The sequence below is a fragment of the Papilio polytes genome, unplaced genomic scaffold (genome assembly GCF_000836215.1).
Source record: "Papilio polytes unplaced genomic scaffold, Ppol_1.0 DF821511.1, whole genome shotgun sequence".
Classification (NCBI taxonomy): domain Eukaryota; kingdom Metazoa; phylum Arthropoda; class Insecta; order Lepidoptera; family Papilionidae; genus Papilio; species Papilio polytes.
The window spans coordinates 1,929,817-1,941,474 of NW_013527693.1; the positions used below are offsets into that span (position 1 = coordinate 1,929,817).

The 11,658-nt window shown below is 33.4% G+C and overlaps 3 protein-coding genes across 5 annotated transcripts in view; 1 reads left to right on the forward strand and 2 right to left on the reverse strand.

Annotated features, from left to right (window-relative positions):
- Positions 1-4,341, reverse strand: part of LOC106108434 (dual oxidase) — a 29,215-nt gene extending 24,874 nt beyond the window's left edge. Inside the window, exon 1 of the mRNA XM_013289599.1 lies at positions 4,134-4,341. The gene's annotated coding sequence lies outside the window, so the exon portion shown is untranslated. The remainder of the gene's footprint in view (positions 1-4,133) is intronic.
- Positions 4,342-6,341: 2,000 nt separating this feature from the next.
- LOC106108570 (basic helix-loop-helix transcription factor scleraxis-like) lies at positions 6,342-8,275 on the forward strand. Of its 3 annotated transcripts, XM_013289783.1 has the most exons (5): positions 6,342-6,426; positions 6,516-6,638; positions 6,866-6,999; positions 7,377-7,468; positions 8,073-8,275. In XM_013289783.1, the coding sequence occupies exons 3-5, from the start codon at positions 6,876-6,878 to the stop codon at positions 8,109-8,111; spliced, it is 255 nt and encodes an 84-aa protein (XP_013145237.1). In that variant the 5' UTR covers positions 6,342-6,426; positions 6,516-6,638; positions 6,866-6,875; the 3' UTR covers positions 8,112-8,275. The 3 variants fall into 3 exon arrangements, with proteins under 3 accessions (XP_013145237.1, XP_013145234.1, XP_013145236.1); XM_013289780.1 differs by lacking the exon at positions 6,342-6,426 and having other exon boundaries at positions 6,429-6,638; XM_013289782.1 differs by lacking the exon at positions 6,342-6,426 and having other exon boundaries at positions 6,429-6,638; positions 6,869-6,999.
- Positions 8,276-10,373: 2,098 nt separating this feature from the next.
- LOC106108435 (integrin alpha-PS1) overlaps positions 10,374-11,658 on the reverse strand; it is a 59,951-nt gene continuing 58,666 nt past the window's right edge. The window contains exons 15-17 of the mRNA XM_013289600.1: positions 11,180-11,478; positions 10,785-11,009; positions 10,374-10,615 (exon numbers count right to left, since the gene is read on the reverse strand). Of these exons, the coding sequence (XP_013145054.1) occupies positions 10,379-10,615; positions 10,785-11,009; positions 11,180-11,478 (761 nt within the window). The 3' untranslated portion in view covers positions 10,374-10,378. The remainder of the gene's footprint in view (positions 10,616-10,784; positions 11,010-11,179; positions 11,479-11,658) is intronic.

Genomic DNA, 11,658 nt, shown 5'->3' on the forward strand with positions numbered 1-11,658 from the left:
CAAGATGTTGCCGATAAGTTTCGAATTCATAACATAAAATAATGACCGGTCATATATAATTGCGCTTAGGCAAGCGGTGCGTGGTTGTGACCTATAAAACTATCAGACAAGGCCGTCTTACCAAACTGGTGTCTTCGTAGAGAACCGTCCTAACATTATACGCCGTAACAATAAAATATATGGTCATTGGTCTATGAACATGCATTAGCCTTAAGATTAATTACAATCTTCAAATGTTTTTGTTCTTTAAAGAATTTCATAGGTTATCTTGGTTAGTTTACGCGTAGTTAAGTAAACATATATTTTACTGATATCTGACAAAATAGAGAGAGGATGTTATAATTTTTTATCTATACTTTAATATTCGTTTAGGAGTTTTTTTTACTAATCCTACACTATTCGAACATTACAAAGCAATGTAAGGCAAGAGCTTTAGAACAAAAGCCCTGTCATTATCCCATATTTATAACAAACCTAGTGTATATTTGTAATTTTAAATCTACGTGAAGCGATGATTCTAATGTGAATTCGTCAGTGACAATTAAGTGAATCTAAGTGTGAATTTAAGTTTTTGTCATACTTGTGAGCATCTGATGGTGCCGAGTGGCCTTCATTGCATGTAATCGCAGCGATTCGCACCTACCTTTGTTTGTTTAAGCTTGCGCGTGTGAAGTTGATAACTTATGCGTTACTTGATACTAACTTGAGCCTGACGTTCGTTTACAATATTGTACTATAACAGAAACGCAGACTGTTACCGTTTTATTAAATTTATTCCTTATAGTAGGATCATTTTTAAAAAAAAATCTGACTTAAACTTTTCTACAAAACTTTTATAAAACTGCCTTCTTTTAAAATATAGCCTGATAAAAGCAATGATTTCTTATTCAGTCAACGGAATTTATGACACTTTATGTACCTCTGTTTAATTTTATGCGAGAACTAGTTTTCGCCCGCGACTTCGTCCGCGTGGAATTAAAAACAAAAATGAGTAGCCTATGTGTTCTTCCAGACTATCCTCCACATCTATACCAAATTTAATAGAAATCAGTTATAAACTCTAATAAACAGCCATCCATCTAAACTTTCGCATTTATAATGAAGTATAATGAAGAATTATATGATTTATCATCATTGAAAAAGTAACTAAAGAGATGTTAAAAAAATAGTAAGACAAAAATAATTTTTACTTGCGGTCAGAAACTATTCACATGACTGGCTTTAAAGGTCGGTCAGGAAATACATTGGACTAATAATATTTTTAGGATGGAATAAAACAGGTATCTTTAACGTATATTCACATAAGAATGTTTCTTTAAAAAATGAATAAATTTTAATACAATTCCAATAATAAAATGACAATGTTATTTTACATAATTAGAGCAAATTTATTGAATATCTAAATAATTTTCTGCTAACACAAAATAACAATTTGTTTTAAAGTATTTTTTGACCGACTTCCCAAAAGAAGGAGGTCTGTATAATTTTTTTTATGAGTGAAGTTAAAAATATTTTAAGTATTGCTTTTACTCGCACCGCATAAACCGCAATGTCTAAAGTGACTAACCATTTTGCAGCTTTGTTAATAGCTGTCTAGTTATTGTAAATATTAGTATGTCCAGGTGCTATTAAATTTTGAATTATCTCTATTTTATAAGATTTTTGCCCAATTAATAATATTTTAAATTCCTACACCGTAGCCGGTTTTATTAATTAACATCTATATTAATATTATGAACAAGAAAGATTTGATTCATATTAGAATTTTGATTGCAAAGGCGTTGCCGTTTTATAAATTCGTTTAACATTAGAAAGTTACATTATTGCTGAGGAACAAAGGCTTTTTATTACTCGATTTTTTCATTTCGTGAGGCGGAATTCGCGGGAAATAACTAGCTACAGCGTGCTCGTGCGACTCCATTTGCGTGGTATTATAAAACATAAGTGAGTAGCATAGGCTATATCTATACCAAGTTTTATCGAAATCCGTTCAGCCGTTTAGGCTACAAACTCTAACAAACATCCATCCATCTAAACTTTCGCATTTTTAATACGAGTATTAGTATGATTATCCAATACTTTATTCTTATACTTTTATACTTGTCTGTTGGTTGTTGCTGGTTATGAAATTACATTGTGAAAATTTCTGATATAACACTCTTAAATTAATTACAACACTTATTTTGCTCTTTACTTTTATTTTGTCGATAATTGCTCTGCATGTTTTGAGGTCGCAATGATAATAATTAATTAATTCCAGTTAATTTCTTGATTTCCATTCTCCCAAATTATAAATGTTTATATTTTTGGTTTATTTTCAATTGTATTCCAACCAATAAATAGTACAACACTTACGTTATAGGAACTTATTGAATTATTTATCAATTTTACTTTAACTATTTTTCGATTTTATTATACAGTTGCGTTTCCACCGACAAAAACATTTTTGACAAAACATATTGCTATATTTTGAAAAGAAATTAGTGATAAATGATTTAACAGCATAGGCATTACAAATTCACGGACAGCAAGATACTATTTAACTACATAACATTTTTCATGACGTCACGATTATCACGGCAAATACAGTGTATAACGGTTCCTTCAGTTATGTTGCTAAACCGCCTCGCGACAAGAAGCCATTGTAATAGGTCATTGGCAGGATGTCAACGGAGATCCTCAATGAATCATGAGTTTTCCCATCATTTACGATCATTACTCGTATGAGTTTCTTAGTATCATATGGAAAATATCTGGGTTAATACGATTATGTCATTTGATAATTGTTAGACATCAAGGATGTACTAAGAATAACAACTCACAAGTTGAAAACATACTAATTCGTACTAATATTATAAATGAAAAAGATAGATAGATATTTGCTAGAGTTTATAGCCTAAACGGCTGAACCGATTTCCGATATAGGGGATAGTCTGGAAGAACACAAAGGCTACTCTCACTTTTGTTTTTTAATTCCACGCGGACGGAGCCGCGGCGAAAGGTACTATTTAATAAAACGAATAGTACACAAAGTTTATAAAATATCAATAGGAGTTGAAAAGATAATATAATAGATATTAGGGGACTCGGTTACCCATTAACATTTCGCTAAGTGGTGTAGACAGAGAAAGGATTTCCATTTTCCTTGATTCTTAAACACGTCTTTTGCTTTTACCAATACTTAGATAAGCAAGATTTTCTTAAGATATTGATTCTCTTATTTCTGATGTTTTATACCTAAGAGATATAACTTAATGTGGTTCAATAAAGATGTGTAAATTATGAAAAGCATATTGCTTAATAAGAGGTATTACCAAAAAAAATTATCAATTAACCGGTTAGCGTAATAATATCTCATCATAACTAATATTTACGATTATAAAAAACATAACTCAAAATAAAATGTAAATTAACTATGTAAATAACACACTCATGTGTTATGATCAACGTTACCTAACTAGAAATGTATTTAATTTTAAGATTAGACTCATGGAAAGTCTATGAATAAACATAAACGACTCAAGAACATTTTCTTTTGTTATCTATTTCTAGGCAAGAATTTTTATGGTTACAATTACTAGAAAAAGTAACCATTAAATTTTTATCAATTGCTTTCACAGCTTGTGCCTTAATTGACCTCCTAAAAAAGTAATGAGTATTGTTAATGTTGCCAAATCTTAAAAAAATATCTTAGGACAATCAGAAAAATAGAATTATCCCTATGAGAACGTTTCAGGTAATTTTTAAAATAGTAATTAGAAATAAAACAGTTAATAATTTAAATAGACTGAACAGTGAATAATCATTTCAAACATACCTTACTATTTATTAAATTAAAAGTTATGTCAAATCATACCATAGATATCGCCAGTTCACTAATAAGGTGTAAAATAATTTTCGGGTAGAAATTGAATTGAAATAAAAGAAAGTCCAAAACAAGCTTAGATAAATATAATTGTTGAACAAAGCAAGCATAATGTTAAGTAATAAAGTGTCGAATGATATGGTTAGCCAGTTTATATGTGATCGTCCGTGGCTAGCGTGGTATCGTCCTTGCGTTCACCAGATCACTTCGCCCACCTTATCATCGAATGTCATCGTCTAGCACCGGCCAGTAGAAAGGTATCACTTACCTCAAATTATTCGAGCATCGTTCACACACCGAATGACACAAACACAACTAATCGAACGCAGGATGTTGAATCAGAAACGTTTGGGAAACACGAAACGTCCGCGTGTGTTTACGGGGCGAAAGTGTACGCGGAAGTATCACGATGGATGTCGTTAAATGCGATCGCTTCGCGCGCGTTTTGGTCCGCGACTCGACGATGTATCTCTAACGTGGAGGAGAAAGTCTCGGCCGTGGTGCGGGCGCGCCGGTTGGCCGCCCGTGGTAGGGGGGGCCGTGACGTCGCATGCAAAACTAACTCACGTCTGAGCATCTTCGCAATTTTGAGCATATTATTAAGATTCGATGTGGCTTTGAGCATTATGCTATTGTGTGCGGTCTGACCTACTCGGCTTGACATTACATTGTTTCATTATAATTATACTTAATATTGGAAGGTACAATCGGGGAAACCGATGGTGTTGCACATTAAAAGTTTCAATCGTTTGAGTATTTTAAAACGAGATGCGGAACAAAAACCCTTACAACGCAGCTTTTAAATGTATCTGTACGAAAAAAAAGAGTCGGTTACACAGGTAGTTTCTGTTTATTATTATCCCTTCGTTTGTACCACTCACTACTATCTAATTAGTTATTTTTAGAAAGAGGCGGAGCTGTTCTTGTTGCGACTGGTTCATTTTTCTAAAGTGGAACACCGTGGATTTCCGTGATTGTACCTACATATTAAAAGACTATAAAAAACTGTTAGTTGCTAAGTATTGTGAAGTAATAAAGCGGTTGCTTTCTATTTTCTTCATGTAAGCAAAGCTCAATATTTGTGCTTCGGTTTGCATATTCTAGCTAATTTTATTCCGTCCCGGTGATGACTTGCAAAAAATAACAAGTCCTCTTGTTTCACCTTTTAAGATCCTACAAGAACCGATCTTATAAGAATTTTCGGCTTACTTTTTAACTAATACTTGTTGTTGACACTGATTAATTTACGATAATAACTACCGATGTTACACAACTTCCTCAACATGCAATACAACATGTTACACATGTTTTAAATCCTAAACACAAAACACACACAAACATCTCTATGACTTGGTACATTTTTTCTCGCGAAACCTCGTTAACGTTTTGAATGAACACAAATGTCTTTGCGTTGGAAGTTATAATTCAACCAATTAAAACAAGTTCCCACGACTTACATCCCTCGGGCAACGAGCGACAATTAACTTTGTACGCAGCGTACGCACATTCGTTTAACCAATAAAGTGTTTACCATAATTTTGTAAACACCAAATTGTTTTACTTAATAAACTCATAAAACAGTGAACTAATTTTAAAGTTCTTTTACGAATTTAAAACAATCCTATCGAAAAATAAAGGCATTTTTTATCTGCTGTCTATTCTTTCGAAAGAAGCAAGAGTTAGCTTGTAAAATTAATCAACAGGATATCCACATCAAGTCTTTCTCATGAATCTTCATATGGTTCTCACAATAATTGGGATTCAGAGAAGAAAGAATTGCCGCAACCTTAACAACATGTTAATTTAGTAGGAAGTTCACCCACGCTACGTGACTACTAGTGTGGATTCCTGGCTTCATCAGCCTTCCGCCCACTAAGCAAATTGTTTTTTGTGTCTGTTACAACAAGAAAAGTTTGAATGTTCTTGATATATTTAATCTAGAATTACTTAGAGCATACAAAAGTTTTTGTACCCTGTACCCGATAAGAACAAAAATATTATTAAAAAAAATTTGTTGAGTCACGTCGTTGAGAAATCATTGAGAACATTAAAAATATTTATTGCCGTTGTTAGTCTAAACTAACAGAGACAAGGAGGGCAATCCGCGTTTTACATTCTTGATGACAACTCAGTCATTCGCCATGACAGGGTCGGAATCTACATCTTACGTACTATTTACTGTTCACACTATCCATATTAAATAAATTAGATAAAAAATTAAGAAATGCTCTTCCGGATCTGTACAATTAAAGGCCACAATGGTAGCCTATTTGTCCTTACACATAAAGGTACTGAAAACAGTAGTAAAATAAAAATCATATGTCTTAACTTATTTTACTATACCTCGAAAAAAAGTGTGACATAAAAAAATATTGAAATTTTAACTATAAAATTAAAAATGACGAGTGCGGCCCTGTTGACGCGGGAGCGGGAGCCATCTGTTTATACAATTATCGGTTAAGAGCCGGGGTATGGCGCGCGCTGTTCTTCCTAAATGACTCCTTCATGAGCGATATCCATCGGGACACTTATTAGTGGACCTACAACCCGCACGAGCATTAGTACGCAACTTACATTCACGCTGATAGCCGCGTTTCTAATTTAAAAAATATAAATAAGAAAATAACATGGATAATTTTATAAACTGCAGATACATTGAAAATGGCTGGGAGAAGAATGTAACGCAGTCGGTTACGTATAATTCAGTGGAAGCAGTCCCAAATACGAAGCAGAGGTGCCAGGCGAATGCAAGAGAGAGAGACAGGACACAAAAGTTAGTACAAAATAGTTTTAAAATTCTTCAGAAATATGAAAAATGTATGACAGTTCAATATTTAAAAATTTTAGTTAGTTGCGATGCCTAGATTTCGACGGATGCTATTCAATTACTTTGACTGCTTTTCTAGTTCTCCAAACCTCTCAGATCTCAAATTATGGCGTCGATTTATATCTTGCATATGGTTTATAATAGTTATCAAAATATTATTTCTGGTTTCCAAGCAGCGTGAATATGGCGTTCAACGCTCTCCGGCTGCTGATACCGACGGAGCCACCGGACCGCAAGCTTAGCAAGATTGAGATCCTGCGACTCGCCGGCAGCTATATCACACATCTTGACAACCAGCTGTATACAGGTAACGAAATTATTTTATTATATTATTAGACCGCGCGCACACATTTGGCAAAACTATCGCATAAATAGTTAGTCTGGTTTTAATTCCTATGACCTCTGGAGTTGCGGACACTACTCGATCTTTAGTTGTGCAACTAAACAGTTGAATTGACTGTAAAACAATCAACAATCGCACAACGTTTGTGAGATAGTTTAGTCAATGGTGTGCGTCCGCTCTTAGAGGCCAACTGTGCAGCTGGAGTTTTTGTGGTGTTTCCGATATCCTTAACCGTTGAATTCCTAAGATTAAGGTTTCATTTTCTAGTTTTTACTGTTCATTTCTTGCTTCTAAGATGAGTCTAGCAAAGTAGTTATTTTACGTTTTTTGTATGTCTACAGGTGTAATGGAACAACCCTGTCTCCAGAGAAATGAATTCAATTGCAAAAACAGTCCTCTATGCACTTTTTGTTGGTCGACAGTAAAAAAGGATGTAAGTAAAAATTGGAACTTGCTTTTAAATTATTTTTTCTTATAAAATAAAAGACGGACGATATCTACCACACTTATCTTACTTTATACTGCTACGAAAATCTATTAGACAGGAAATAGTTCTTCTTATGTCTTTGTTATAGTCACATTTCACGTGTAACTCGTGCTCGCCCACACGTGCTATCACACGATTTACATCTTTAAAATGACCGTGAACTTGCTTTGAGATAGCTAAAAAACTGAGATTTTAAAAGCACTTTATGTTAAATCTTTCGCTACATACGATAGTTAAAAACGACAAAAAAATCAGCATATTTTGAGATAGCTAATGAAGACAAAATATTTCCTACATTTGTTAACATGGCGGTGTACATGCTGACTAAACTCGAGTGATATAACCATCACTATTTTCTTCACTAAAATGTTGTTTGTTTATAAACAAACTATTTATTTTCATTCCAATATTGAAGAAGCGATACTACCCTATTCAACGACCATCAACGGCTACTCGTGTTCTGTTGATTTTTGCAGCTATCTACTGCCCATTGGTTTCATATTATGTGAAAAAAATGATCACAAGTTTGATTTTGTGTGTTTGGTTTCAGATGTCAAATAAATCACTGAGCTTCGACCCACCATACTAGGGGTGTTCTGAAGTTATCATCTAGTCTTCACAAAGCTTTACTATTAACAAATTTCTATAGATATAATAAATGGATATCATATTATCCTTTATTTTGTAAGCTGTTATTGTTAATTAGAGTCCAGCAGAGTTACTAAATATACGAGTACATTCATATGTTTAATGCATTGTCTACAAATCGTTATATTTTGTATCGTGTCAAAAACATACCAAAGATTAATTTGAAAATATTAAGAACTTGCTTAAATATATAATTTGGATAACCAATAAAGTAATATCCAGTCAAATATGTGTTTAATTTTATACCTTTTTATACAACCTCAGACAATTTTTGCTTAGTTGTAATTTGAAACACGATTAAGTACAACCAGAGAAATTATATACCATCTGGTATTACAGTAATTTAATAACGAATATCGTTATTGTTTAAGGTAATACTAAAACATTGTTTTTCGAAATAAAATCAATAAAATCGTACGTACGATCATGTTCTTCAGTTCCTCGTGATGTAACTACAATCGGATCTGTACACGGAAACGTTTAACATTATCAAACACTTCGTTTATCGCTGTAAAGTAAAGCAAGCTAAGATAAATGTATCAGTAATTGGCATTATTGTACCGATTAAAACATAGTTTTTTTTTTTAATTTAGAATTTGTCAAGAGATGTTGAATGACAGATTCTCCACACAGAGTGCGTTTTTGGCAATATCGTTCTAACGGGATGGTGTTTAGTGTTGGCAAAATCTTTTAAATAAAACAAGAAATTAATGGCACCTTTTATTATTTTCATACAATGATTGTACGTACAATGTATTTGTAAAAAGAGAGACACAGAATGTATAACAGAACTAGTCACAACCAGTTTTATAAATGTGTTCAAATTACATTATAAAATACATAATGCAATGAGTACATATATACTTACTAAGGTCATGTACAAAATTGTGGAAGCCATATTACATTAAGTCACCAACAAAGACGAATTTTAGTATAAAATCTTAAATAACTAATATATTTACACGCCTTAAAAACATCTGTTTAGGTACAAAATATAAATTGATTTCCAACTATGAACAAATAATTATATTTCTCAAAGTATGCAATAAACGCTGTTTAAAAATTCATTAAAACAGTCCGGTTACTTATAAATACTGAATATAAGCACAGGTCATGTCGTCTTTTAAAACTTTTTTTTCTGTATGCCTTAAAATATACAATAAGTTAATCTTAAGAACAGGCGCACATCTTTGAATGAACAGTCGCACAACAGTTGTGCGATTGTCGTTTGTTTCGCAGCTGATTCAACTGTTTAGTTGCACAACTAAAATTCCTACGAGCCTAAAGGAATCAAAGGGCGACTTAACAGTTGTGCCATAGTCAATGATGTGCTCGCGCTCCTATTCCGATTTTACACAAAATCCGAAGTAAGTAGATATTTCAGGTTTAAGTACGCAAAATTTACGGTCATGATTTAAGTAGTTTATTTAAAACAATAACTAAATATAACTTTGTGACCGTATTTTTTCACTAGGATACCTCCCTAAAACTTACACAGGTATAACAATTGTTTGACTAGTAAAAAAATCTAGTCGACTTTAAATATACACTAACACTACTTAATAAATAATAATTAGGGCAAGTAAGTATTTACAAAAGGATACATATTCAATGGAATATATAAACAAATATATTTCTCATTAAACACTAAGGAAATGCAATTAAAATAACACAGAGACTTAAATACATAGACAGAACACGTACAACATTTTTTCTTATGTATTATTCGGTAAAGAAAAAGTAAAAACCTTTGTCACTGGCGCAAAATATAGTAGACATTCATCAAACGATATAAGTTTATTAATTATTTTTAAACATTTCATTCTTAACTACTTTATCAGACTTGTAGCACTGTAAATAAAGCAGTCGTGTCACAGAGTATGTATTTAAATCTTTGCCATAAAACAATATATTTTAGTGTTCGTGCAAACATCAACAAAACAATACCAGCGTCTTTAACATCACAAACACGCATTTTTCCTCTACGAAGACATCACAGTCAAATGATATTTATAAATTATATAACCTTACATACACGTCACATATAAATAAAGTCAACGACGAACACATTTATGTACATTGTTTTATACAAAACAATTGTACTTATAAGTTCAACACAAGTTCCAGAATGCGTTCAACACATAAAATTTGAAGTTCTAGTATTACTTCCACATGAGAATTTCAACAATCGAACACTGTTTTGCACAGCTATCGAACACTGTTTCTGTCTCGGCCAATGAATGGACTGGACTCGTGGTTGTTCTTCTCCAAATTCCCGGACAAAGTCGGGTCCGGTCGACTCCTCTTAAAGAAGCCCAACTTCCATAAGGCGATAATCAACAAGATTAAAACAATTAAGCCAACTATCACTGACACTATGATCACCCATAAAGGCACTTCTGAAGGCTCGCTTATCTTCAAATCCGGATATGCAACCGTTTCAACCTAGAACAAACATTGTTTTTTAGAAATTAATTTTCAACCTATAAATCTGTGAAATGTATGAATAAATATGAGGTAAATTGGACTAAAAATGTAATGGTGCTCTTGCATAATGTTTGACATTGCTGGGATAATTTGACTAGGACTACAATTTATATTTTAATCTCGTTACCGTGGCAACATCATCGTGGTGCTTGCTCTGATGTATATTGTAGTGCTCAGGTATGCGCAGCGCGGCGCTGGAGGCGATGTTGACGTGGCTAACGCGAGGGTAGTCCTCCACTAACGTAGCGTTCCACAACCGAGCTCGTACAGTAATCGTGCTTGCTTGCATGCGACGTAGCCCGTAGATTATGCAATGGAACTGAATGCATTTCGCTGTCTTCTTTTGGCAGTTCTGGAATGTTCCACAGTTAAATTAGTTTTGTGTGTGTGTATTTGACAATATTTTAGTTCTCTAACTAAAGGAGATAATTGGTGGACGTTACCAATATGCCCAACAATACTTACCCAACAATACTTTCAAATTTTCTTACAGTAAATTTAATACTATTTATTTTTTCTTACCATATTGACAACATGTTTTCTATGTCCATCTTTATCCGTGTAAGCTTCTGCTTTAACTACATCGTTCTCTCGTTTTCTTCTCACTTTGTTTTCTGACGCTGCCGAGTATTCGGTTACTTTCCGAGTTCTGTTGTACTCTTTGTTAAACTTTTCACTGGAACTGACACTAAGTTTTCCCGTGGTGAAGAACGGGTCCATTTCCAGATTCTCTAGCAGTGGCTCCGTGGTGCCGGGTCGCATTGTAAGTTTCAATGGATTTATTTCACCGTCGGAAAGGAAACATTCACCGTTGTTTTGGTCTGCAAAAAAGTTTACATTACTTCAGTTTATAATCTTACAAGTTACTAATATTATAAATGTGAAAGTTTAGATGGATGGATGGACGTTGTCAGAGTTTGAATTCTAAATGGCTGAACGGATCTCAATAAACTTTGGCATAGACGTAGAGGATAGTCTAAATGAATACACAGACTTTTGTT

Bases quoted from the DNA above. Each gene is read 5' to 3' on its own strand.
- LOC106108570 (XM_013289780.1), top strand. From the start codon at position 6,493: ATGGATAATTTTATAAACTGCAGATACATTGAAAATGGCTGGGAGAAG. The intron at 6,639-6,865 runs GTTAGTACAAAA...CTGGTTTCCAAG, and splicing joins GAGAGAGACAGGACACAAAA to CAGCGTGAATATGGCGTTCA. The intron at 7,469-8,072 runs GTAAGTAAAAAT...GTTTGGTTTCAG, and splicing joins GGTCGACAGTAAAAAAGGAT to ATGTCAAATAAATCACTGAG.